General features: G+C 52.8%; 1 protein-coding gene across 2 annotated transcripts in view; it reads right to left on the bottom strand.

Moving 5' to 3' along the window:
- The window catches only part of SORL1 (sortilin related receptor 1), a 57,286-nt gene extending 32,202 nt beyond the window's left edge, over positions 1-25,084 (bottom strand). For both annotated transcript variants that reach the window (XM_074527830.1, XM_074527831.1), the window contains exons 1-16: positions 24,812-25,084; positions 13,639-13,755; positions 13,114-13,239; positions 12,680-12,841; positions 11,384-11,451; positions 10,564-10,744; positions 8,633-8,734; positions 7,780-7,949; positions 6,885-7,077; positions 6,188-6,305; positions 5,632-5,705; positions 3,712-3,800; positions 3,424-3,602; positions 2,323-2,509; positions 1,217-1,345; positions 881-966 (exon numbers count right to left, since the gene is read on the bottom strand). In XM_074527830.1, coding sequence (XP_074383931.1) covers positions 881-966; positions 1,217-1,345; positions 2,323-2,509; positions 3,424-3,602; positions 3,712-3,800; positions 5,632-5,705; positions 6,188-6,305; positions 6,885-7,077; positions 7,780-7,949; positions 8,633-8,734; positions 10,564-10,744; positions 11,384-11,451; positions 12,680-12,841; positions 13,114-13,239; positions 13,639-13,755; positions 24,812-25,024 — 2,194 coding nt within the window. In that variant the 5' untranslated portion in view covers positions 25,025-25,084. The remainder of the gene's footprint in view (positions 1-880; positions 967-1,216; positions 1,346-2,322; positions 2,510-3,423; positions 3,603-3,711; positions 3,801-5,631; positions 5,706-6,187; positions 6,306-6,884; positions 7,078-7,779; positions 7,950-8,632; positions 8,735-10,563; positions 10,745-11,383; positions 11,452-12,679; positions 12,842-13,113; positions 13,240-13,638; positions 13,756-24,811) is intronic.
- Positions 25,085-27,834: the final 2,750 nt, after the last annotated feature.

Raw genomic sequence — 27,834 nt, 5'->3', positions numbered from 1 at the left:
ACTGCTACAGTGCCTTGTACGTTCCAGAGGAGAAAATAAGGATGGGGAGGGTGAATGCTGGCAGGCAGAGGTGTGAGGGATGAAGGTCTGCCCTGGTCTGGCCCCAGAGTGGCTGCACATGGTGGCTGTCTCAGAGTGGCACTTTCCTGTAACTACAATATTTTCTGAAAAATCCCTTTCCTTAGGATTTTTCCTCCTGAGAAGCCGAGAGGCCTCAAGAACGAAATGTAAACAATGGTTATCTGTTGCTGTGGAATGCAACAGGTGCATCTGTGATTGGTCTCATGTGGTTGTTTCTAATTAATGGCCAATCACAGTCAGCTGGCTTGGACAGAGAGCCCGAGCCACAAGCCTTTGTTATCATTCTTTCTTTTTCTATTCTTAGCCAGCCTTCTGATGAAATCCTTTCTTCTATTCTTTTAGTATGGTTTTAATATCATATATATAATTAAATAATAAATCAAGACTTTTGACACATGGAGTCAGATCCTCGTCTCTTCCCTCAGACCCCTGTGAACACGGTCACACCTTCCCAAGGGGACCTTCCCAAGAATGGGGACGTCTTTGAAATAATTCCTCTCTTTCTGGTTGGGTTCAAGCCAGCTACAGCAAGGATGCGACCAGGGTGAAGGGGTTCCTGCTTGCAGCCAGCCCCTCAGGGCTTCAGAGGGCTCTGGACTGTGAGCAGCCACTGCTCCTGAGCAGGACCCTCAGCAGCTCCGGCCACAGGAGAGGGTGATTTGTAACCCACCCAGGCTCCTGTGTCACAGGTTTTGTCTGAGAGCCCTCTGGGACTCCGTGCCTGGCCCCTGAGGCAGCAGCCAAAGGTTTTATGAAAGGAGCCCTTGTGCCCAGAGCAGCTCCTGGTGCACACACTCACCCGCCAGCGGGCACGGCACCAGCTCCCCCTCCAGCCGCGACTCCACGTCTCCGCCCGTGCAAGTGTCCCCAGAGATCTTCCTGTAGCTGCAACACACAGAGCCAGCCAGTTTATTCGTTTATTCCATGGAAAAAAATCTGTGAACAAACCACCCTGTGCAGCCAGAATAAGCTGTGGTGTTTAATTGCCATGTATGTCCTAACTGGGTTTAACTGCGCTTTGATTAAAATGTTTGTTCTCTGCTACTCTTGTGGGTCTTGTGGTTGTTTGGGGTTTTTTTAATCACCAGTAAGATAAATTGGAATATCAGGTTGCCCTCCCAAGCACAGCACATACCCTCGAGTCTTCCTGTAGGTTGAGCCAACAGGGCAAGGGACTGGTGGGTCATAGGGTTTCCCAGCAAACTCAGGGTCAGGGACACAAACTTCTAAGGATAAGTCATCGCTCAGCTTGAAGCCAAAATCACTGCAAGGAGAAGAAAGATATAAGGAGGGACAGGGAAAAGCAAAAAAATGCAACCATGCTATACCACGATCTATTTTTGCATAGAATTTTTTAAGAACCCAAAGTGACCCTTCGTTTATTCTCAGTATTTAGCTGCACAGAACACCTCCCAGCCAGACAGGGTGTTTCAAGAACACTTTGCAAATCAGCTTTGCCCGTGGCTGGGCAGGCTGGGGAAGGTGAGGCAGAGCTGAGGCAGTGTGCTCTGCAAAGCTGGCTGCCAGCCCCAGTGCTGCTGCTGAGCTGGCTCGGGTCACTGCTCTGTCTCCTGCTGGCAAAATGGGAGTTACAGTGCGGCTGTTCTTTGCAAAATGCTGTGGGGGAGAGAAGTTTTGTCAGTGGGATTCTGCAGGGAGCCCAGGGCTGAATTCTGAGGCAGGATCCCACCAGCCCTGCTCTCAGTCTGCTCATGGTGAGCCAGATTTGGTCTCAGCATCAGGCAGGAGCAGCCTGGTGTGAGCTCCACTGAAAGCCCCCAAAAAGCAGTTCCCTTTCTAACCCCAGACCTTTGCATCAGTTTGCCAGAGCGTGTTTCCTGATCCTGAAAGCAGAGTCAGGACTGTGGGAATTGCAGTCAAAGGGCAATAGCAGGGCCAGCTGCACCCCTGTGGCTACAGAATCACAAAGATTTTTAGTGGGTCTCTGTCTGTGATGGGAAATTACCCATTCTCCTTTGGAAGGTGATGGATTAACAATACTTCCCTTTTCCGTGGAACCTTTCAGAGGCTCCCAAAAGGCTCTAAAGACATTAATTAAGTCTCATGCCCTGTTATTAATGAAAGGATGTTTTCAGTCTGTTTAGTTTCCTCTCTGCTATAAAATGAAGCGGCGACATTCCGAGCTACATAAATTGGATGTTTGCTCACTCGGAGCGATTGGTCACAGATACTTATCTTGGATTTACAATCCAGACTAGAAGAAATTAATTGCTATTTTACCATTCAAAGTCCTCCCTGGTACAAGAGCAGTTGGAGACCATGACAGGCCTGTCAAAGTCTTCCCCATTGAAGCAGGTTGCATGAGGAGTCCTCCTTTTGAAAACGGTTTTATGCCCCAGCAAACACTCATTGCCTCGCTCGTCCGAGGGTGACCACAGCTTGTAGTCATTCTCTGTGCAAGGGACCCCTGAGAGGAGAAACAACGTTGGGGTGCAGAAAGGTGAGAATTTGCAGCATGCCAGGTTTAAAGACAGAGAGATGCTGATGTAGCCAGGAGTGCCAGGCGTGCTGGCATCCAGCCCCACACCACAGGAATGCCTCTTGTCCCAGGGAACCACTGAGGGAATGAGAGGACACAGCCTTAAGCTGTGCCAGAGGAAGGATAGGTTGGACATCAGGGGAAAATTCTTCACTGAAAGAGGGATTGGGCACTGGAATTACCTGCCCAGGGAGAGGATGGAGTCACCATCCCTGGAGGTGTTTAAAACAAGCCTGGACATGGCACTCAGTGCCATGGTTTAATTGATGAGGATGTGTTGGGGCTTTTCCAACCAAAAGTCTTTTCCCACCTGGTTCATTCTGTGATTCTGTAATTCCCTCCCCCTCCACCTTCCCCTGGCACAAAACTTCCAGAAAAAGGAAAAAGGAAAGCTCCAGCTGGGAGCGTGCGGCGGCACGCAGTGACAGGAGGGAACAGGCAGCTCCGTGGCAGTGACAGGGAATCTGAATGAACTCGTTCTGGTTACCAAACAGATCTGTTCCCAACAAAATGTCAAGGGAATCGATGATAAATTTTAGTCAAGCAAATTCCTCTGCTGGGTTTAACTGCGCTTTGATTAAAATGCTGCCTCGCAATCAAAGCTGAAATGGGTTATAAAACATTCATAGGCACAAGCCTTCAGAAGGAAATTTTTTTTTTTTTCTCTTTTCCTTTTCAACAAATTCCTCAGTGAGGAGGGAAGGAATACAGGGAGAGCACACGAGTGCCTTCAGAAGCTATGTCCACGTGGACATGAGACACCTGGGACAGGGCATGAGGAGATGCCCTCTCTCCAACCTGCAGAGCCACCCCAGAGATGGCTCTGCCACCCATCCCCTTACCCAGCACGTCAGTGGTGTTGATCTGCAGGATCAGCCAGCTGTGGCCATTCTCCTTGTAGGAGCCAAAGATGGTGAAAATGGTGCTCTTCTCCCCGGGCTCGGTCAGGAGCCCGTACACAAACACCGGCTTCTCCGAGAACGTGAACACTTTCCAGGTTTCCCCTTCGTTTGTGCTGTACCTGCACACAAAAGGAGATTGGGAGAGGGGCCAGGGGCATGTCCTGCTGCAGGGCACTCTCTGCCATGGCCAGCCAAGCAGCAGAGCAGCCCCTGTGCCCTGACACTCACTTGAGCTGGTCGGTCTCGGTGCCTTGGGCGATGGCCACCAGAATGCCACCGTGGTCACCCCAGGTGTAGTAGTGGGGTCCAGACAGGGCCTGGAAGAGAGACAGTGCTGAGGGGTGATCAGAGCTCTGCTCTGAAGGGAAATGGCTTGGTCAGAAACTCTGCCTGAGCCAAGCTAATGCTTCAGCCAAATCAAGTATCTGGAGGCATCAGAGATTCAAGTGTTTATGGGACACCATCTGCAGATGAGAACAGCCAGCCCATTTCCCCTAAGAGATGTGTGTAAAAGCTGCCCTGAGCCCTGGACTCTGCTCCTCCTGTGCTCTGTGCAGGGAAAGAACCAGTGGAAGAAGCACCATGACACAAAACCAGAGTCCATCACTCCTCCTCTCATTTGTCACCTCTGTGAGGCTTTCCTGACACCCAGCAGTGACTTGAGGCCATCCCAGGACTGCAGAGAACTTGGGTTCCCTCAGGCTGTGGAAGGTCTTGTCAATGTTCAGGGAGAAGTGGGGCCATAGCATGCAGAAACAAGTCCTGGAGACAATTCAGCCATGGCCAGAAGTTTGGATCTCACGCTCACTTACACCTCCAGCACACAATCAGCTTGGCTTTCCCATCCAGGGAGCCCAGAGCACCTTGGGATGAAAACAGGGATTGTGTCCATGCCAAACCCTGCTCACAGGACATGCTGTCACACTTGGGGACATTCAGGGCACTGAAGGCATTGTTCCTTTCTTCTCTGGGCTGTGAAATCACCCCTGTGATCTGCAGAGCCTCCCAGCCAAAGCTGAGCAGGAGGAGCTGTGGTGCTGCTGCTCAGCTCCACTGCTGGGTCATTCTGCACCTCTGCTCACGATAAAAACACCAATCAGGAGATTTGAATCAGAATGTTTTAACTGCACTCCAAGGAAAACCTGTGGAGCTTTGTTGTTATCATATTTCTAGAGTCCCATACCTTCAGGGTGGTTTTCTCACACACAAGTCTTCACAGCAGTGTTGTTCCTGCTTCTTCCTCAGGGCCCATCCAAGGCTCTCCCTGACCAGCCACCTCACCCCCTTTTATCCCAGTTATCTTCATTAGCCACAGCTTTTACTCAATTAAGGACATCACAGCCCATTTAGAACAACTAGGAGTGGGGCAAGGCCACTTATACAATACATAGATTTTACTATGGCTCAAAGGCCACCTATACAATCCATACCAAGATTCAGTGGCCACATATAGAGTTTGATGGCCAAAAGTCTCTGGTTTTGGATACCCTGCCCTATCTGTCAGCTCCTGCCTGGCTGCAGGGTCCCCACAACTGCTCTCCTGCTGGGTTTTGGAGCCAGGAGCAGCCTCTGAACCACCTTTGGCATCAGCCAGACCTGTGGTGTGTCCCCAGCCCCAGATCAGACCTCACCCTGACCGCGCAGCACTCGCAGGAGGAGAGGAGGCTGCTCAGCTCCCAGGATTAAATGGCTTGCAGATGTTGGAATACCACACTGCACTGGCTGCAGAGTGCACAGGCACACCACAAACACTGCCACAGACCAGAACAGCAGCACACTCCCCATAAACCGAGGGCAGCTCCCATTTCTCTGGAAGGAGCCAGACTCTCTCACACACCAAGCCCTGGCTGTCAGTCCCATCTCAAAGACACCAAATGTGCTGAGGAAATATCCTGCCAGGTGTAAAGGAAAAACAGAGGGAGCTTTTCTGTGTCTGATTCCACCATCCACACCAGAGGTTCCTCTCCAACCAACCCACGCCTGATTCTTCATCTAAAAACCTTTTTCCCTCATTTTAAGGCATTGAGCACCTTCCAGCTCCTGTATTTATATGAAATCACCTTTAATATAACTCATTTATATTGCTGGAAAATTCTTCCTGTTCCCCCACCACGCTGGCTGATCTGGCAGGTGTAAGAGCAGCCTTACCTCTCTCCACCTTGCTCCAGCACTGCTCGAGATATAAACATTGGTTTTCCTTGCCATGTTCTTGCCAACGGAGCCTGGGAGAATGGGAGAAATCATCCTTCTTGAGGAATGCAAAGTGATTGCTTAAAAGGAAGCCAGACACCTCCAAACTATTTTTATCTGTGATTGAGGAGATGATTTTTCACACTACAAATTAATCCCTTCAAAAGCAAATATTTCAAGGACTATTTCAAGTTTGAAAAGCAGATGGGGGAAAAACCCATGGCTACAAACATGATTAAACAAAATGTGTGCTTTCTTCAGTAACAGAGCGAGACAAACAGGAATTTCTGAATCTTAAAGAAGCCCTTCACGGGGATCAGGAAAGAGGATCAGAGCAGAGCAGGTTTCTCACATCTCTGTGCTGCAGTGAAATGTTCCTTCTGTAATTACTGCATGGGGACTGCAGCAGGGAAAGGACAGCAAAATGCACCATTTAATTGCATTTTATAACCTGCTTGTACAAACTAAATACTGCCTGGCAACAACACCCCCCAAGGCAAGGGAAAAGCAGTACCAGTGGCAATGATCAGTCCTGGCGCCGACTCCTTGGAGAGAATGGGCATCCTGCGCAGCTGGAAATTCAGCAGCTGGCTCAGGCGCTGGGCCAGGTGGAGAGAGCAGCCCTGGGACAGCTGGGGAACAGAACGGTGGATTAACATCCATCCCTCATGCTGTGTATTCCAGTCCTCTCTGCTTGGAAAGGCCAGGAGGGACTCCCTCATGGTGGCATTGCTGTTTCAACCTCTTTTTGTAGAGTGAAAACACCTCAAAGTCACCAAGCCCACCACTAATAAATCCCCAAATGTCATTTTTGGGAGTCTTCTTCCTGTCCCACCACCCCTTGATACCTGGAAGTTGATGTGCTCCCCATAATAGGTCTGTGTGGGGGGCTGGAGCAGCTCCCAGGTGCTGCCCTTGTTGAAGGTGACAATGGAGCACATGTTCTCCAAGATCACCAAGTTTATTATCACTAATAAATCACAACCTCAAATGCCACTTTTGGGGGTCTTTTCCCTGTCCCACCCCCCATGTGGGGGGTTGATGTGCTCCCCATAGTGGGTCTGTGTGGGGGGCTGGAGCAGCTCCAGGTGCCGCCCTTGTTGAAGATGATGACGGAGCGCGTGTTCTCCAAACCAAACCCCTCATTAATAAACCACAACCCCAGATGCCACTTTTGGGGGTCTTTTCCTTGTCCCAGAGCCCTGTGGTACCTGGCAGTCGATGTGCTCCCCATAGTGGGTCTGTGTGGGGGGCTGGAGCAGCTCCCAGGTGCCGCCCTTGTCGAAGGTGATGACGGAGCGCATGTTCTCCTCGCTGAAGGAGCCGTTGATCAGCGTGGCGATGTAGACGCCCCGCACGCCTTCCACGCGGTGGAAATCCGCAAAGGGCTCGTTGGCAAAGTACCTGTGGGGTCGGGGAAATGGGAATTGAACCCCTTCCCATAAGTCTGGGGATGTGGGGGATTGGCAGGCAAAGGTAAGGCGCTGATGTGGCAGAGCCAAGAATCGCGGATTTTGGTCGATGTTCTCATTTGCCTTGTGGTAATCACAAATCCTCTGAACACAGAGAGACAGCTCTCTCCCAGGGTTTTCCTGGGAAGCTCTGAGAAAGCTCAGAGAAAAGAATGATAAGCAATTCTTATCTCCACTTGCTGCACATGTTGTTGTGCACATGTGGAATGCTTTATGGAAATAAATTCATTTACCAAAGGGTGAATTCTTAATTGGACACTGGATGGTGTTTGGATGGATTGACCAATTAAGTAAAACTGTATTGGACTGTAAGGGTGCTGAACTTCTTAATAAGTATAATGGAGTACAATATAGTATAACAGAATAGAATAATAGAATGTAGAATATAATAGAATAATAGAATAGAATATTATACTATATTCTATAGTATAATATAGTATAGTATCAAATAGTATAACAGAATATAGTATAATATAGTATAAGAGTAATATAGTATAGAATAATATAGTATAACAGAATAAAATTATAGTAAAATTATAGTATAATATAGTATAATAGATTGCAGCCTCCTGCAGTCATGGAGTCAATGCTAATTATTCCCCATTGAGGGGACCATTGCTAAGTCCTGTCTTACCTGACCAAGGTGTCGCTGCCTGCTCCCCCTGGGCTGTAGTAGAGCACATTTTCCAGAGACAGGGAGAACTTCAGGCCCTCAGCCTCCGAGATGTAGAGGTTGGTGCGGTTGTTGTCGTGGCTGACACACACAAACACCTGGTCCTCCGAGGCATCAGCAATGTAATATTCCTGTGGGACACAAAGAACAGGCTCTGTGTGTGTGTGTGCATACAGGCTGGTTTGGATTTCCTCTTATCTTGCTTCCACCTTTTTGTATTTTTTCCACTCGGCAGGTGGAAAATCTCCACTTTATTTTTTTCCCATCCTCTGCCCTGCAAAGCCCCCCGGAGCAGCATTGGTCCCAAGCCCCCTGTGTGCTGGATCTCTGGACCCCCTTGAGGCTGGGAGTGCACCCCACTGCTCTGCCAAGCACCAAAACTTGCTTCTCATGCCCTTCATCATCCCCACCAGCCTGGGGACACCACAGAATATCTGTTCATGCATCAGGGACTCTTTGCAAGCCCTGGCAGTGCCCTGGGCTTCCTCAGCCTGCAAGAACTGGACGCTCCAGGTCGTGCCAGTGCACCCCACACCATGGGAAGGGGTAAAGACCCCAAAAGCAGAGTCAGAGCAGTGGGATCAGCCCCTCTCTGGTATCTGGGCTTTGCTGCCAGCCCCACCCCAGTGACTGTCCAGGTGCCACCGTGCAAACCACGAGATCACCCCAATGTGAGCCTTGGCTCTGCCATCCCCCCCAGCAGGGTCATACGAGGTCCCTTCCCTCTCCTGCAGCATCTGGAGCTGCTGCTAGCACGGCAGGGTGTCCTTGGCAAGGCAGGGAGCTGGGAAGCTGCTCGGGAAGCACCACTTACCTTAATGGGATGCTTGGTAACGAACTGTGCCACCCGCATGGGCTTGCGGTTGAAGGAGACCCAGAGCTGGACTGAGGGGGGCTGTGAGCTGCCGAGCAAACGCTGTGCAGAGCACAGGGACACGTTAGGAGGGGCTCTCACCCCAAAAAGTCACCCTCATCTCCACTGGGATCACCCCATACCTGGGACTTCCCTCTCCATGCATGTGGGCAAAGCGTGGCAGCTGCATGATGCCAGAAGCAGTGATCCCCACGCAGGGTTTAAATTGCCACAGCCAGGGCTCAGCAAGGAGACAAACTGTCCTTGCTGGTCAGTCAGGTGGGGGTAAGGAGGCTGGGTTTAGTTCCTCCTTTCTCCTCAGAGCACACTGACCTTTCCTTCCTGTTTTTACCGATTTGCGCAAAACGAAAGGCGTTGGCGCCAAGCCGAGAAAGTAAAAAATCTGGGGGCAACCTATTTCATACAGAATGCCAATGGTGAGGACCTAAACCCAGATCTAGGCTCCAAAAATAAGCGTCCTGGTTTTTGGTTTGGTTTTTTTTTTTTTTCTCTTTTTTTTTCCCCATCCTCTGAATCACTAAGCAACCATGCCTCCCACGGAAAGGAGCAGAAGTCAGAGCCCTGGGCGCCGCTGCCACCCAGCCTGTCCTTCCCCCCTGCTGCAGCCAGGCTTGGAGGCAATGCCTCATCCGGACCTGGGGATGTGACTCCCAAACGGGGGGTTTGCAGCCAGCCTCCCTGTGTCTCGGTGTTTCCCAGCAGTGCTTGCCGTGGGGTGATTTTATTGATGTTTAATCATTACAGCTGCAGGAGGAAGCAGGGAGTGCTGCCCGCTGGCCCCTGAGTGCTCCAGAAACAGGAAAAGCTCCAAAGCACCCCCAAATGGTGCCCAAACCCTCCTCAAGCTTTCAGCATGCTGTCCCTGAGCTCAGTGGCTTCCCTGCAGAGACACAAACCACCCCCAGTGTTTCACCCTGTAGCAGCACCGAGCCCTCGATAAAATCTCCTGCAAACCACAGAGCAGGCACGGCGCCAAGGGGATGGGCCCTGGGAGTTACAGGCTGTACTACCTGCAAGGGAGACTTCTGAGAAACTGAAATTGCTCTGCAAACGTTCCCTGCCTCTGTCAGACACCGCTGTGCCCGCTCAGGGGGCCGGAGGTGACACAGCTGTCACCTACTGCCCAGGAAACCCTCCCTGGTTGTGCCAGCAGCCACCCCGAAATAAAGGGTTCCTTCTTAAAGCACTCGATGGCAGCTGCAGGGGAAAAATGCATCTTCTGAAAAGAAAGCTGCTGCTTGCATTCTAGAAGGATCAGGACTTTATCCCTCTCTAGATCTAGAAAGGCCTGGCCCTCAGAGGAAGCACAGACACTTTCCTGCTGTCTTTCAGGTTTGTTCAAATTTTACCAAGAACTAAAAAGCACAGAGAGGCTCTGGCTGCAGAGGGACCAAAAGATCACTTTTGCTCACCCACATCCTCTTTTCTTAGGCAAGCAGACTGAAAGTGCAGCTTTCTTTCCAGGCTGGAGCACATTAGGCTGCTTGGAGCTGGTCCACGTTTGATGGTAATCTCCTCTGACAAGCGGCCTCCTTTAACCACCGAGCCGCCGAGCCACATCCCCCTTCCCCTGCCACCCCCTCCCCGATGCTGCCAGCCATCCTCTGGCTTTTCCCTGCTCCCAGCCCTCTGCAGGCTGACCTACTTCTGCCCAGCCTGCCCGAGGCAGGGGCATGGAAACACCACGGGGAGAGCAGCACGGGCAGCCATGCTGTGAGCCCACAGGGCTGGCAGCAGCTGGCGGGCTGGGTGACACCTCTGTGACAAACCAGCGAGCTCTGAAGGCTCTGAGGTGCAGCAGAGATGCTCCTGCCCGCTGTGGTTCTGCACCACATCCACCCTCGGCAGCAAATTCCTCGCATATCACTCACCACAGACTTGGTTGCAAACATGTATTTGTCCCTGAGCTGGAAATCCTGCACGTCCTCCAGGATGATCTCCTTGTTCTCCCGGCTCTGGAAGAAGTCTGTGCTGCGGATGACGGTCGAGGTCCCCGAGGGCTCGTGGCGCTCGATGTACACCGTGCTGGGCTTGTCGTAGGGCTCAACACCCCTGGGGGCACAGGGAACACAGTGGGATGGGAAAACAAGGCAGCACGAGCAAGGAGATGGGGTAGGGGGAATGGGAAGCACCCTTGTGTCACAGATATATTTTATGGAAAATCCTTTCCTTAGGATTTTTCCTCCTGAGAAGCTGAGGAGGCTCAGGAACAAAATGTAAACATTGATTATCTGCTGCTGTGGAATGCAACAGGTGCATCTGGGATTGGTCTCATGTGGTTGTTTCTAATTAATGGCAAATCACAGTCCAGCTGGCTTGGACAGAGAGCCCGAGCCACAAACCTTTGTTATCATTCCTTCCTATTCTATTCTTGGCCAGCCTTCTGATTAAATCCTTTCTTTTATTCTTTTAGTATAGTTTTAATGTAATATATATCATAAAATAATAAATCAAGCCTCCTGAAACGTGGAGTCAGATCCTCATCTCTTCTCTCATCCTCAGACCTCTGTGAACACGGTCACACCCTTGGGTGCCAGGCTGTCACTTGTCACCACGCCCACAGTGCAGGGTGAGGGGAGCAGGGCTGGAGCACACCCTGGTACCCAGATTTCTGATTTTCACAGGGCAGCAAACAGTGCAAGAGAAGGTGTCTTCTTCTCTTGAAGGACAGGAGCTGGGTGCAGTACATACCAAGAAAAGGACTTCACGTGCTCCTGAATCATTATCCAGGTCTGGCCAAAGTCATCTGATTTCCAGAGCTGCAACAACAAAGGGGAGAGATGCCAGCAGGATTGGGACACAAACAGAACCAATCCTTCAAGAGACCCAGTGTGTCCATCCATGGCTACTCCAATGACTTTTCATGTGGCAGCTCTTGGAGCAACAGCAGCTTTTCTGTTAATAATAGATAACCCAAACAGCAAAGAAATCATCCTTTAGCTTTCTGCCAGAAGGATTTCCCACTGTTTACCTGTTTTCCCACTGTTTACCTCCAGGTTTTACTCAATGTGTATCTCAAGGTGCTGTAATTATTTTCAACCTTTACCCAACAGCTCCAGAAGGGGGAAAAAAAAAAAAGTGTTTGTATTCAAGCAGCAATTTGTTACTCAGGACGCAAAGGCAAACCACAGGCCCACATGAAACACTGCAGAGGTCACCCTGCCTCAGCTGCCAGGGCTCTGTGGTGAGTTATGGCCACGGTGGTTGGGGTGATGGATGAGGCTGGGAGCAGCGTGGATGGAGGAGAAGGGAAGGGAAATAAGAGAGGCAGCCTGCAGGTATTGTGTCCTCATTCTCCAGAAGGGAGAACAGGAGAGACTGCAGGGAAGGGATGGATTCGGACAGCTCTGCATGTGAGATCAGACTCCCGAATGGCCAGAGTGTCACAAACATCTTTTATGGAAAATCCTTTCCTTGGGATTTTTCCTCCTGAGAAGCTGGGAGGCCTTAGGAACAAAACATAAACATTGATTATCTGCTGCTGTGGAATGCAACAGGTGCATCTGGGATTGGTCTCATGTGGTTGTTTCTAATTAATGACCAATCACAGTCAGCTGGCTCGGACTCTCTGTCTGACACACAAGCCTTTGTTATCATTCCTTCTTTTTCTGTTCTTAGCCAGCCTTCTGAGGAAATCCTTTCTTCCATTCTTTTAGTATAGTTTTAATGTAATATATATCATAAAATAATAAATCAAGCCTTCTGAAACATGGAGTCAGATCCTCATCTCTTCCCTCATCCTCAGACCCCTGTGAACACGGACACATTTTGTGTCCTCATTCTCCAGAGGTGAGAACAGGACAGACTGTAGGGAAAGGAGTGACCTGGCAGATTTGGAGAGCTCTGCATGTGAGCTCAGACACCCTGAATGGCCAAAGCACGAAGCCACAAAGCAGCAGGCACGGTGTCTCTCAGCTGTGAGAGGCCACAGGAACATCCCTCAGGGCAGGGTGGGATGCTGCTTCCCCACCTGAGCAAAGTGCTCACCTGTTTTTTGGGGTGAGACCTGTCGAAGCCCAGGAGGAGGTTGGGGTTCCTGCTGTGCAGGAGGAGGTCAGCTGCTCGGAAGGGGATGGAGAAGCCTTGGATGGTGTTGCAGAAGTCGGTGGTGATCCAGAGGTACGGGGCAAAGGCATCCACAAAGATATACTGGGAGTGGAGGGACAGACAGGGCAGAAGGTCAGAGCAGCGCCCAGGCTGGCAGCAATGGAGGTGCACATCCCAGGGGAGCTTTGGGAGGGCAAACTTTGGAGGAGGAAAATTTTCCCTGCTCCCACCACACTCTGCCATCACCAAGGCACAAGAAGTGCCTGGCCCAAGGGGTGTCCAGACACCCTGAATGGCCAAAACATGAAGACAGCCCAACAATCTTTGCCCCTGTGACAGCAGGGACAAAGGCCCAGCTGGCACGTCCCCCTCACCCTCTTGTTGTCAGCAGGGCTGTGGTAGAACTGGGCGATGGCCACCTCGCTGCTGTTCCCTCCATCGAAGCTGAACCTCTCCGAAATCTTCTTGAAACTCTTCCCATAGTCATAGGACACATAAACCTGCAAAGGAGAAGCCCCACGGTGAGAAGCACAAAGTTCTGAGCTCCCTTCTGACAGAAAAATGAGAAGCACAAAGTTCGGAGCTTCATTCTGACAGATTTGGTGAAAACTCAGTGAGCTACAAGGTGGGGAAAGATTTGAGATTTCCCAACCACGCCTTGAACCCATGGGGCAGCACAGGGGATATTTAATATTTTTGTGCCTCTGAACCTAAACTTGTGGGCTTTTTTTGTGATATTTAATATTTTTTGTGCCTCTGAACCCAAACTTCTTGGCCTTTTTTGTGTCTCAGGACACAAGAGCGAGTCAGGCTGTAGCTCAGCAGCCACCACCACCTTGCCTGGCCCAGGAGCAGAAGGTGCACCTGGAGAGGTGTAAATGTGTAAGTTTGTTACTTACATCGCTGTTTTTGGGGCCCAGCAAGGACAGGCTGTCCCTGGCCAAGGCCACAATCACGTTGCTCTTCTCTCCTGCCCAGTGAACGACCATCTGATTGTGGGAATCATTCAGGCTGACCTGCAACGCCAATAAAAGGACACCCTGAGTCACAGCCTCACCCACAGGGACAGCAAACACCCTCTCATGCCACCCTTCCTTGGGAATACCAGGCTTTGGGGAAAAAAAAAAAAAAAAAAAAAAAAGCAGCATCTCTCCTGAACATGTTAGCAGAATGTGCCAAAAAGGGTGAATTTTCCCTTTGTTCTTCCTCAGGCAAACAGGGTTCAGGGGATGATGAGAATGAAAACTCAAACTAAGCACTGGGACGTGTTTTAAGATCCAGGGTGAGGAGACACAGGGAAACAGAGGGCCAGGCACCCATCCCTTCTCTCTGGTGAGCATGACAGCACCCAAGGGACTGCCTTGAGCTGCTTCAGGGAGGTTTAGCTGGATACCAGGGAAGGTTCTTCAACCAGAGGGTGCTGGGGGCTCACCAGGGAATGAGCACAGCCCCAGGATGTCCTGGAGTAATTGGATATTGCTCCCAGGGGGGATGAACAGGGTGGGACTGTTGGGGTGCCTGCCGCAGACATCTTTTTATGAAAAGTCTTTTCTTTAAGATTTTTCCTCCTGAGAAGCTGGGAGGCTTCAGGAACAAAATGTAAACAATGGTTATCTGCTGCTGTGGAATGCAACAGGTGCATCTGGGATTGGTCTCATGGGGTTGTTTCTAATTAATGGCCAATCACAGTCGGCTGGCTCAGACAGAGTCTGAGACAAAGCCTTTGTTATCACTCCTTCTTTTCTATTCTTAGCCAGCCTTCTGATGAAATCCTTTCTTCTATTCTTTTAGTATGGTTTTAATATCATATATATAATAAAATAATAAATCAAGACTTCTGACACATGGAGTCAGATCCTCGTCTCTTCCCTCATCCGAAAACCCCTGTGAACACGGTCACAGGAGCTCCAGCAGTGTCTGGATATTGTTCCCAGGGATGCTCAGGGTGGGATTGTTGGGGTGTCTGTGCAGGGCCAAGGGTGGCTCCCTTCCAGCCCAGGATATTCCACGTTTCCCTGCTGGTTTCCAGCACACACAGAGCCGTGCACCATCCCGTTATTCCCGTGTGAGCTGTATCTGCCAGCGCAGCGCTGTTTCTATGGGGAAGCTCTCGCAGCAGCAGCAGCACAGGGGGAGCTGACAGGGCAGGACAAACCCTCTGTGGCTGTCAGCAGCCAGCAGGGACAGCCAGGAGAGCAGCTCAGCCCGGCCGGGGATGCAGCAGAGCAGTGCGTGCCTGAGCCCTCGCACGCCACAGCTCAGCCCAGGGCTCTAACCCCGGAGCTGGGGCCTTGGGAAGCTGTAAAAATACAGGATAAGCCCTTCTTAGGCTTGATACCCTGCAGCTCCCGCTGACCCCGGGATCAGCGAGCAGCACCGCCTGGAGAAGGGGCTGCTTTAACCTCCAGCAAGCCAAACACTGCAAAAACAAGGAATTGATTCTGGAAGAAGACAGCAGGGAGGGAGGGGGAGAGAGCCAAGTAGAATCCCTCAAATCCCTCTTATGCAATAGCTCACAGGAGAGGGAAGAGAACTGACCACAAGCCTGGCAGGGAGCATCTCCCAAGCCAAAGCATTCCCGGGGCTGGAGCATCCCCGGAGGTTGGAGAATTCCCAGCCCGGAGCATCCCCGGGGGCAGGAACACCCCCGGAGCTGGAGCATCCCCCTGGCTGGAGCATCCCCCAGGCTGGAGCATCCCCTGGGCAGGAGCATCCCCCAGGCTGGAGCATCCCCCAGGCTGAAGCATCTCTGGCCTGGAGCATCCATAGGAATGGAGCATCCCCTGGGAGCTGGAGCATCCCCAGGACAGGAGCATCCCCCAGGCTGGAGCATCCATAGGGATGGAGCATCCCCCAGGGCTGGAGCATCTCTGGCCTGGAGCATCCATAGGGATGGAGCATCCCTTGGGTGCTGGAGCATCCCCAGGGCTGGAGCATCGCTTGGGGCTGGAGCATCACCCTGGCCAGAGCATCCACCCGGCTGGAGCATCCCCCGGACCAGAGCATTCCCTGGGGGCCAGAGCATTCCCGGGACTGGAGCATCTCCTGGGGGCAGGAGCATCCCCAGGGGTTGGAACATCCCTGGTGCCCAAGCATCCCCCAGGCTGGAGCATCCCCCAGGCTGGAGCATCCCCCAGGCTGGAGCATCCCCCTGGCTGGAGCATCCCCCGGCCTGAGCATCCCTGTAGCCAGAGCATCCCCCGGGGTCAGAGCATCCCCCGGCAGGGACCCCCCCACCGGGCAAACCCCGCCGGAGCTCCAAACGCGGCTCAGATTTAGGTCAGCCATCAGCAGCAGCAGCAGCTACAAAGCCAGGCAGGCAGAGCCCTGCGTGCCCGCCAGAAAAGAAAACAAAATAAAAATGAAAAGGAAGAGACGCTGTCTGAGGATGCAGGGAAACAGGCCGGAGGAGGAGGAGGGATTGGTGCTGCTCTCTGAGACAGCCTGGGGTGTGGAACTGAGCTCTGCCCTCCCCTGCTCTGGAAGCAGAATAACCCCGTTTAAATCTCCTCTGTTGGTTATTTTGGGTGCAGCTTTTTTGGTGGTCAGGCTGGAGCTGGGCACTGTTAGAACACAAACTTGGTCCTTCAGATCCTCTCAGTCAGGAGAGGTTTGTTACTACCTCAGTGTCCATTTTAATCGTACTTCTCTGGGGTTTTTTGGTTTTTTTTTTCCACAAGAAATCTGACACTTGGAGTTTCAAAAGTAGGAAAACCAGAGGAGACTCCTATCTGCACTTTGGTTTAACCTCAGTAGTAAACCTCCTCAATGTAGCCATGATATTTTCTGAAAAAATCCTTTCCTTAGGATTTTTCCTCCTGAGAAGCTGGGAAGGCTCAAGAACGAAATGTAAACAATGATTATCTGCTGCTGTGGAATGCAACAGGTGCATCTGGGATTGGTCTCATGTGGTTGTTTCTGATTAATGGCCAATCACAGTCAGCTGGCTCAGACAGAGAGTCCAAGCCACAAACCTTTGTTATCATTCCTTTCTATTCTATTCTTAGCCAGCTTTGTGATGAAATCCTTTCTTCTATTCTTTTAGTATAGTTTTAATAGCATATATATCATAAAATAATAAATCAAGCCTTCTGAAACATGGAGTCAGATCCTCGCCTCTTCCCTCATCCTCAGACCCCTGTGACCACCATCACAACTCTATATCTTTTTTTTATTCTTTAAGATAAAGCAGACAGCAAGATCCCTTTTTTGGAGACTTGGGAAGTGAAACCAAACCCAAAAACCAGGCAGGGGCAATGTGTTTGGGTTCAGGGGAGCCAGCTGAGCTTTGTTAGCCCTTGAGGAGCAGGGTGGGCTCAGGCAGAGTCCCTATATAAAGGCAAACTGGAGGCAGACAAGGTTTGGCTCCCTGATAGGAGCAAGGAGTACTCAGTAGGAAGGGTTGGAGCAGCTGGAGAAGCTCTTCCTAGAGGGTGTAAAGCAGGAGAAGGCAACACAAGGATGCTGTAAGTCTCCCAGGAAGGGGCTGTACAGCATTGCTCGGGTTTATGAGCCCCACACTTTTGGTTTTTGCTGCCTTGCAGCCTTTTGGTTTTTGCTGCCTTGCAGCCCTTCAGAGCTCTGAGGGGACCCAAGGGGCTCAGGGGAACACCAAGCAGGACCCCACAGCCAGGGGGTGATGTCCCATTAACCAGGATAATAACCATTAACCAATAACCTTGGGATAAGGCTGTGGCACTGTCACAGCGTCCCCAGCTCCCCCAGCAGGGCACAGCTGCCTGGGGAACTGGTGTAACCTCTGAGCAGACAGTCACTGGTGCCTAATGGAAACAGCATTTAGCATAAATTCCACTTAATGGGGAAGTGTTTTGGTCTTTGCCAAGTGATTAAGTGCATATGAAATATGCATGAAATTCTAATTTGCCCTCCTAATATGCAAGGTGCCAAATGAAGTCCAGGAGGGGAAAAGTGCAGCCAAGACAGAGCAGAGGCTGTAATGGAGTCAGTGTTTCTGGCTTTGCTGTGTGTGTATTTCTTTGTTAACAGCATCTTCCCACCAATGAATGCCCTGCAGGGATGGGATGGGAAGAGGACAGCCCCTGGAGGAGCCACCTGAGAGCAGGTAGGAGCTCCTGGGGTGCAGCTGGGGCCTGGGAGCTCCAGGCTGGGCTGGCAGAGGGAATTTCTGGGAGCTGAGGTGGGATTGCTGCCCTGCTGAGCCTGGAGAAGTGATGGAGGTCAGGAACTGAGTGCAGGGCTGGGACAGGAGCCATGATCTTTGGCACCTAAACTTGCTGCTTCCCTTCCTGCCTCATCCCTCTTAGTTGCCTGTGCCCAGATTTGGAGTTTGGAGAAGGATTTTGGTTGTGGAGGGGCCTCACCCCTGGCATGTGACAAATGTGAAAAATGCCAGCTTTGGGAGTTGGAGATGAGGGTTTGAGTCCTTTCTCCCTGAGACAGGATGGTGGCGTAACTCTAAGAAGGGGTTTAATCTTCAATCTTGGGCTTACAAGACCAATGCTTTTATAAACTATTAGAGTTAACTTGAGTTTGAGCAGTTTATTCTTTAGGGCAGCTGCAAGGGGGAATAAAAGCAGGATGATTGTGAAGTAGGTGAATGAGGCTGGTGGCCAATGATGATGGATGGGTGCAGGCTGGCCAGGGATGGGTGACAGGCAGGGGCTGCTCTCAAGCTCTTTCCTTTAAATCCCAGCCTTGGAGCCCCTGCTCTGTGTGGGAAATGTGACTTCTCCCTGCAGAAACCCCACTGCTGGGTGTGCTGAGCTGCCAGCAGAAATATTGCGTGCTGGCTGACCTGTAACAGCAGTGACAAGTGACAGGACAGCGTGAGGGGCTGCTCTTGGTGTCCGGCAGGCCTGGGAGTTCTCAGTGTGTGTCCCTGGGCTTGCTTTGGTGAGGATTAATGCTCCACTCCAGGGCTGGCACTGCAGCTCAAGGTGGGTGCTGGTGATTCCTTGGGAGGTGATGCACTGTGAGAGCTCAGGGCTGTCGCAGACATCTTTTTATGAAAAATCCCTTCTTTAGGATTTTTTCCTCCTGAGAAGCTGGGAGGCCTCAGGAACAAAATGTAAACAATGATTATCTGCTGCTGTGGAATGCAACAGGTGCATCTGGGATTGGTCTCATGGGGTTGTTTCTAATTAATGGCCAGTCACAGTCAGCTGGCTCGGACTCTCTGTCTGACACACAAGCCTTTTTATCATTCCTTCTTTTTCTGTTCTTAGCCAGCCTTCTGAGGAAATTCTTTCTTCTATTCTTTTAGTATAGCTTTAATATAATATATATCATAAAATAATAAACCAGCCTTCTGAACCATGGAGTCAGATCCTCGTCTCTCCCCTCACCCTCAGACCCCAGTGAACACGGTCACACAGGGCTGCAAAACTGAGAGCAGAACAAAGATTCCTGGGGATCACAGGGGTGGTTTCCCATCCTCACAGTGACCTACAAACAAATGCAGCTCCCAGGGAATTTCTGAATAGTTAATGAGTTATCAGTGCTGTTTGATAAGCGAGGCTGGCAGAGAGCAAGGGTCCTGAGCTGCTCTGAAACCACCCAAGTGCTGCCATCAGCTCGGATCACAGCTCCAGAGCTGCCAGAACATCTGTGGAGAAGGGGAATGGGTGAAATATTCTGATCCCAGCACCTGGTGGGGCTGAAGAAGGGGTCAGAAGAACAGAGCAGAACAAGAGAGGGTGCTCTGACCATGCTCCTCCTCATTCCAGCTCTCTGGAAGCTGCAGAGGACAAGTGCCAGGCCCTTGGTGCCCGTTCCCTGTCCTCCCCCTGGCAGGGCTGATGCAGGAGCCTGGCCCAGAGTGCCAGGGGTGGCTCCTGCTCCCAAAACAGCCCCAGAGTGCCAGGGATGGCTCCTGGCAGGATCCCAGAGTGCCAGGGGTGGCTCCTGCTCCCAAAACAGCCCCACAGTGCCAGGGATGGCTCCTGGCAGGATCCCAGAGTGCCAGGGGTGGCTCCAGGCATAGCCCTGGAATGCCAGGGGTGCCTCTTTCTCCCGGCACGCCGCATTCCCCACGCTCTCTCCCACTGAATCTCCATTCCTGCACCTTCTGCTCCTCTCCCCAGCATCTGCTGCCAGCCCTGCCAGGAGAGCTGAAAGCGCCGCCCATGCCTGCCGTGGAGCTGCCGGTGGCTCGGACTGCAAATGCCAGGGTCTGAAATCATTGATATGAAACACGGGTGACTCATTTCGCAGAGCGCCAGGCCCCGTGTTAATTTGGTTAATACTGGAATCAGCTGCTTGCAGGGCTGTTTTCTCTCTGCCACCACCAAGAGAGCTCTCCCTGAGCTGCTGTTTCCAGAATGGGAAAGGGAGGGGAGGAGGAAGATTGGGGTCAGGGCAGGAATCCAGCCCCAGAAACAACCCAAACTGATAGAGGGGCAGGGATGTGATGGGAATGGAGGGTTCCCCAGCAGATTTGGCAAGTGCTGATGAAATTCACTCCCCCATAACAAGGGAAGAAGGCTGCAGAAGAGGTCCAAAGTGCGCCATGAGCTTGGCGTTGCAGCTCTGGAAAAGCTTGAGCGATGCCCCTGGGATATCACAGCGCTCACAGGATCTGTGAGGAATCTGCTGGAGGAGAAAAACAATGAATAAAACCACAAATACCTCTCCCAGCCATTATGGTGCCAGGAGCAGGAGCTGTGTGGCTTGCAGGGATCAAACTCTGGCTAAAAGCAAATGCCAGGAGCACGGAAACCCCCTCAGGGTGCAATGAAAGACTCAGCAATGGGGAGGAAGAGCTGCAGCTGGGACATGTCACCACCCAGGGCACCTCCACAAGGTTAAAGTCTGATCTGGGGAGGCTCTGCCAGGCTGGCAAAGTAGGTCAAAATTAAGTATGGTTCAGTTGGGATGCGGCGTGACTGATGTCTGCACTCCAGGGCTGCGTGGAGCTCGCCCTGCAGAGCAATCCCTGCCTCCCCTGGGAGCAGCAGGGCTCTCTGCCAGCTCTGCACGATGGACAGGGCATCATCTGAGGCCTCCATCAGCACAGAAGGGTGGGCAGGGTCAGGGTCAAGGCTGGTGAGAGGTCAGGCTGTAGAGAATGGGCTGGGAATGGTGAAAACTCGGTGGCTGTCCTCAAAGGCAGGATGGGTTATCAGGAAATAAGGCTGGGAGCAAAAAAATAGTTCCCCCCAGAAAAATGATGTTAGGGAAGGCACTAACACTGGTTCAGGGAGGCACAGAGGTGACAGCCACACACAGGGACAGGGAGGCACAGAGGTGACAGCCACACACACGCTGAGCACAGGGAGAGGCTCAAGCCCTGCAGTGACAGCACAGAGGGGAAGGGGCTGCCACAGGAGCCACCAGCACTCAGAGATGATGTCCTTTGTCCTAGCGTGGTTTAAAGCAATGATTTCTTTTGAGCTGTGTGCTTTGGGGGTGGCTCCAGATAAACCTTTGCCAGAGAAGGGGGAGGGATGCCTGCAGGTCAAGGTCAGAGATGTTTCAGCAGTGTCAATGCCCTCATCACTCCCCTCAGCACCAGCAGAGCCAATCTGGGCTCCTGCCCCGGCATTTTTCCTCTCTGTGTGCCACAGCCATGACACAACAGTGTCCCCATACCCCTCCCATGGTCACCCTTCAGCCCAGCACACACCCGGAGTGGCTGCTTTGCTCTCCTGTGTTTGTTGTATTCTCTGTGGTTCAGGGCTGGTTCACACCCAGCAACCAGGATTTATGTGGGATGGTGGAAATGGCAAATCCTGGAGCCAGGCCCTGTTTAGACAGGCTAGATATAAGGAAAAAGTTTTTTACAGAAAGGGTGGTAAAGTTCTGGAATGTTCTGCCCAGGGAGGTGGTGGAGTCACCATCCCTGGGTGTGTTTAACAAAGCCTGGATGTGGCACTGGGTTTAGGTGAGGGGTTGGGGCTGGGTTGGACTGAGTGATTTTTAGGGTCTCTTCCAGCCTGGTCATTCTGTGAGTTTTCTGTGATTTTTCTGTGATTTCTAGGACTGAGCAGGGATGTGTGGGGCAGGAGCACAAAGGTTGTGAGGAGACAGGAGGGTGGCCAGCAGGTTGTTCCAGGAGCAGGAGGGCAGGGTGAGGTGCCGCCCTTGTGGAAGGGGTTCAGGGAGCCCTGCTGGCCCCAAGGGTGAAGTTTTCTTGCCCTGGGGATGCTCCTCTGCTGCCAGTGGCATCCCAGATAGGTCCTGTCTTGTGTCAGTGCCTGCCTCAAACAGTCTGTCCATTGTAACCCTCACCAACAATCCCACAGAGGTGAGGGCTGGGCAAAGGAACAAAACCTGCTCTGTCTCAAAGCTGAGGGACTCGAGTCAGGCATTTGGTCGCCTGATTGCTGCTGTTTCAGAGTCAGAAAAAACCAAGGAAAAGCCACAAAGGGGGGTGAGGCTGCTGGTCCTGTTCTTTGGGGATGTTCCTGGGAAGTTTTGCTGCAAGGATGTGCTCAGCACTGAGGGTCCAGATAAAAAAATCCAAGTTACATCTTGTGCTTTGGTGTCCAAGGCAAGAGGGCTCTGAGCCTGTTCCTGACAGTGCTGAGTAAGCTGTGCTTGGCTCCTGAGGAGCTACAAAGGCTTTGGATGTTCTTCCCCTGCTCAGTTCCAGACAGAGAGCAATGCATCCCTCCCTCTGCTCCCCTGATGCCATCACCCCCACAGCAGCAAACCCTGCTCTGATGCCATCACCCCCACAGCAGCAAACCCTGCTCTCCCCATTTCCTGAGCTCAGCCTGGGCTCTCAGCTGTCCCACCAGCTTGGTTCAGAGAGCCAGGGAAGGGCAGGCAGTTTTGGGGCACGAGCCAGAGCGCAGCATATGGCCAAGTGACCTGCCAAAGGCACGGGGGTGGGATGTGTCCCAGAGCAGCGACTGCAGTGACACGGCACAAGGATGCTGGCTCCTGTTCCCAGCCCCAGAGTGCCAGGGGTGACTCCTGCACCCAGCAAAGTCCCAGAGTGCCGGGGTGGCTCCTGTCCCCATCCCCTGAGTGCCAGGGGAGCTCCTGTCCCCATCCCCTGAGTGCCAGGGGAGCTCCTGTCCCCATCCCCACAGTGCCAGGGGAGCTCCTGTCCCCATCCCCTGAGTGCCAGGGGAGCTCCTGTCCCCATCCCCACAGTGCCAGGGGTGGCTCCTGCTCCTGTCATCCCTCTGCTCCCGTGATGCCATCACCCCCACAGCAGCAAACCCTGCTCTCCCCATCCCCTGGGCTCAGCCGGTGCTCTCAGCTGTGCCCCCAGCCTGGTTCAGCACCACAGCACAGAGCCAGGGAAGGGCAGTGAGTTTTGGGGCACGAGCCAGAGCGCAGCATATGGCCAAGTGACCTGCCAAAGGCACGGGAGTGGGATGTGTCCCAGAGCAGGGACTGCAGTGACACAAGGATGCTGGCTCCCAGCACTGCCCCTCGTGCTGATGGCCCTGGGAGAGGAGTGCTTTGACTGCACTTTGATTTTCTGCTGCTGCTGGAGAGCCAGAGGGCTGGGGGAGGGAGGTCACGGGGATTGCTGGGTGCTTGTGACCAGGCACGAGACCCCTGAGCACGGAGCTGCACGGCCTTTCCGGCTTGCCAGGCATTTGGAACTCGTGTGGTCAGACCTGTGACGCAGCCCAGGGCACACAGGCTCACTCTTGTCCCTTTTATAAAGGCAGAGCCCTGATCTGAAGCGCTGTAGAGAGCTCAGAAATGTTGTTTAGTGCAGAGCAGCTCTTCCTGGTGACACACCTGAGCTGTAAAATCTGTGTGTCCTGCCCCACAGCAGAGCAAGGATCCGGGGCTGTGAGCTCTGCTGCCAGTGAGAGCAGCTCCATTCCCCAGGCCAATCCCTCCTGGAAGCTCGAGGCAATGAGAAAATCCCAAACAGGGGCAAACTTGTACTCCCACCGCTTCCTATTAGTCCTGTGCTGGATGGTGACAGGGTCACTGCACCCTGCAGGGTCTGCAGCTCCTGTGCAGGTGACAGGGACATCCCTGCTGGAGCTGCTCTCTGCCTGGCTGGATTGAAGGCATGGGGAAACAGAAGGGAAAGTGCCACCAATGCCTTGCCGTGGATGAGAGACAAGTGTCATGTTTTCTTCTAAAATGGGGTAGCTGTGTTATGCTAAAAACAGCCAAACGCTGAGGAGGTAGAGGAGGCGAAGCAGATTTTCAAGGGGAGGAGGAACAGCTTTTCCCTAAACAAGGGAACAGAAGGGCTTTAGGAGCAGCAGCAGCCCTGCGTGTGCCCCTCCAGCAGCTCCAGGGCCGGCCCTGCCTCGTGACTGATCCTAGAAGTAGCAAAAAGGGGAAATTATAGAGCACCAGGGGGGAAAACACCATCCAAGGAGGCAAAGGCAGATGTCACCAAAGGCTCAAAGCCTCTCCTCAAATGTGCCATGTCCCTCCGTGGGCTGGTCCCCCCCCATTGGCATTTTGGGCACGTGATGGGGACACAGGCAGTGTCAGCAAGGAGGATCAAGTAGGGCAGAGAAGTGCAGACAGCGTGTGGGTACATCAAAAATAAAGCAGAACCTTTAAAAAGCTGGAGCTTTCCCCAGCCGAAAGCCCAAGTGCAATTTGTCATCACCACCCAAAAGAGATGGAAAAGAAGGGGCATGAGGGGGAGCCTTCATGGTCCTGGCAGCAAAACTTGCCAGTGAATGGAGCCCGAGCAGGGATACTTTCAGCAATAGCAGTTTCTGTGCTCTCCTGCCGTGAGCGGCTCTGCTCCCCTTTTTGCCGAGGCTCAGCGGAGGACGGCTGGGGCACGCCAGGATCGCAAGGATGGATGGAAGGAAGGACACGGCGCCTCGCACAGAGCCATGGTTTCCCCCGGCGTCACCTCCCCCTGCCCAGCTCAGGGCGAGCATCCCTGGCTCACGGCGCCGCTGCCCGCAGGGAATCTCTGTCCGTCCCTTCCCTTGCCGGGGATGCCCGGCCCCAATCCCCGCTGCGTGCCCTTGGCTGCTCCCTCCGAGCCCGCGGGGATGCGGGGATGGAGAGCCGCGCTCCCCGCACCGACCCCTGCCCGGGCGCGACCCCCGGGGCAGGCTGCGGAGCGGGGGGTGCTGACGGAGCTCGGGGCTCGAGCAGTGCCTGCGCCCCTCCGTGCCGGCCGCGGTGCGGGCTCACCTGTCCGTACACCTGGATGGGCTCGGGCGGGCGCGGCGCGGCGCGGCGGCCCCGCGGGGGCTCGGCGGGGGCCGGCGGGGCGCGGAGCAGCAGCAGCGGCGGCGAGCGGGCAGGAACGGGCACGGGCAGCAGCAGCAGCAGCGGCAGGAGCGGCAGGAGCCGGCGGGGGAGCGCGGAGGCACGGCCGGCCCCGCCGCAGCTCCGTGTCGCCATGTTCGTGCCGCCGGGGCCGGGCGGAGCGGAGCCGAGCGGGGCCGGCAGGAGCGGCAGCCGCGCCGCCGCCCGGAGAGAATGTGCATGGGCAGCGAGCGCCGCCGCGGCTGCTGCGAGCCCCCCCGCGGGCACCGAGCCTCGGGCCCCCGAGCCTCTGCTCCCCTCTGCTCCCCTCTGCTCGCTCCTTTCTTCCCTCTGCGTCTTTTTCTTTCCTCTCCGTCTTTTTCGGCCTCTCCGGAGGATGCTCGGCTCCCCGACAAGATGGAATCTCGGGGAACAATCTGAAATAAGTTCTGGTGAATTTCTGTGAAATGGACTAAAGCTCGGGCCCCCTCTCCTCTTCTCGCTCTTGTCTTCCCTCTCCGTCTTTTTCGACCTCTCCGGAGGATGCTCCTGGCTTCCCGCCGAGATGCAGTGAAATAAGTTCTGGTGATAAGTTCTGTGGTATGGATTAAAACTTGGGCCCCCTCCCCTCTTCTCGCCTCCTTCTCGCTCTTCTTCCCTCTTCTTCTTTTTCTTCCCTTTCCCTCTTTTTCGGCCTCTCCGGAGGATGCTCGGCTCCCCTAGATGGAGTGAAATAACCTCGTGCCCCCTTCCCTCTTCTCGCCTCCTTCTCACTCATTTCTTTCCCCTTCTTGTTTTTCTTTCTTCTTCCTCTTTTTCTTTCCTCTCCGTCTTTTTGGGCCTCTCCGGAGGATGCTCTGCTCCCCGACGAGATGTAGTGAAATAAGTTCTGGTGGATTTCTGTGTAAAGCTCGGGCCCCTTCCCTTCTTCTTGCCTCCTTCTTGCTCGTTTCTTCCCTCTTCTCCTTTTTCTTCCCTCTCCATCTTTTTCGGCCTCTCCGGAGGATGCTCGAGATGGAGTGAAATAAGTTCTGGTGAATTTCTGTGAAATGTACTAAAGCTGGGGCCCCTCGCCCTGCATCTCCTCTTCCTCGCCTTTCCCCTGCTCTTTATCTTCTTCTTTTTCTCCCTCTCCCTCTCTTCACGTCGAGATAATAAGTGAAGTGAAATAATAAGTGAAGTAATAAGTTCAAGTTCATTTCTGTGAAATGGAGTAAAGAGAAATGAAGCAGCTGGAAATCAAGTTGAAGGGAGCAAGAATGAATGAAAGGAAACTGTGTTGAAGTAAAGAAGCTGCTTAGGAGCGTGTGGAGTGACAGGGCAAAGGGGAAAGGCTTCAAATTAGCAAAGCACAGGGTTAGATTGGATGTCAAGAGGAAATTCCTCCCTGTGAGGGTGGTGAGACCCTGGCACAAAGAAGCTCTGGCTGCCCCTGGATCTCCAGAATTGTCCAAGGCTGGGTTGGATGTGCCTTGGAGCAACCTGGGACAGTGGAAAGTGTCTCAATTCCTGCCATGTTTTCACCTGGGCAGAGCTGGGAAGGTGAGCAAGACACGGTGGGAGCAGGAAGGCAGAAACCCTCAGGGTCTCTCTGGGGCCTTGTGCCCCCTCTCCCAGCCATGGCAGGTGGGTTTGAGCTGTGCCAGTGCCCGTGTGGTGCCCACAGAGCACTTGGCACGGGCCATGTGCCCGTAACTCACCAAAGGGCAGGAGGTGATGCTTGGCTGGTTGGGCAGGGACAGCACAGCACTGATGCCAGTGGCCACAATCTGATTTATTGGGGCAGCTCAAAATCCCGGCTGTGGGATTCCCCTGGTGAGGCTCCCCTGGTCACTGTGCATCCCTTTCAGAAAGAGATTTAGAGACAAGCTGGTGCTGAGCAACAGGCAGAGCTCACCTTTCCTGCCATCTCCCAGTGTCATTTTGTCATCTCCCACTGTCATTTGAACCTCCTGCCTCAAATCCTTGCTCCCCCATCCTACCCTGCATCCTTGCTTTGCCCATCTCCCGCTGTTTTGGCCCAAATTTGCTGGAGCCCAGCACTTTGAGCTGCCCCAATAAATCAGATTGTGCCCACTGGCATCAGCCCTGTGCTGTCCCTGAATACCCAACCAAGCCTCATCTCCAGCACTGCTGGTTTTTTAGGCATGGTATTGCTGCTAAGAATGGCTCAGGCCATTCCTTAGCAGCTCAGGTGGGTTTTAGTATTGGTTAACCATCAGTGAATTTATTTCTTGTTGTGAGATAGGATTAGGAGAAAGGTGAAGTCCTCATCTCTGGGCCAGATGAGAAGGACTCAAAAAGGACCTGGAAATGAGGAATTGTAGCGATTTTGGTTTGTTAATTTTAGATTGTTTTTTAATTTTGAGATTTTCTAACTAATGTGTTGATGAGTGTGTTGTGGTGGGTTTTAATGTGGTTAATCATTAGTGTATTTATTTCTTGTAGGAGAAAGGTAAAGCAGGTTCAAACTATAACAGGAATAGAGTAAGAAATGGGAGGAAATGAGGAACTATTTTTGCTGAGGTGCTAAATGGAGGAAAATGGTGTTTTGAGGGGGTTTGCTGTCTCTGAGGTACTGAGAACACACTGATGGCTTTCAACCCCTCTGCCTCTCCAGCATTTCCAATTAAAAAAAAGGATATTGCCCAGCAGTGAAGGAATGGGAGCCTGTAAATCCCATGGACAGCCCCAAGGCAATCTTACTCCTCCTTTCCCGCTTGCCTTAATAGCAGGAACATTGTCCAGAGCTTTCCCCGAGGTGCTTTCACCTAGAAACCCAGTAAGTGCATTTCAATTACGGGGTCAATACAATTATAAAGCCTCCTAAAAAGGCTTTTAGAGGTCTGGACTCAGAGTGATGTCCCCCTGGAGGACAGGAGGTCACCGTGGCTCTGGGCAGAGTCACTGAGGGAGTTCTGTTGTGTGGGAATCCCTGCAGCCAGCTGATGTCTGGGCAGGATGAG

The sequence above is a fragment of the Zonotrichia albicollis genome, chromosome 27 (genome assembly GCF_047830755.1).
Source record: "Zonotrichia albicollis isolate bZonAlb1 chromosome 27, bZonAlb1.hap1, whole genome shotgun sequence".
Lineage (NCBI taxonomy): Eukaryota > Metazoa > Chordata > Aves > Passeriformes > Passerellidae > Zonotrichia > Zonotrichia albicollis.
The sequence above is the reverse complement of the archived record's forward strand: the minus strand, read 5'-3'. Positions and strand labels throughout refer to the sequence as shown.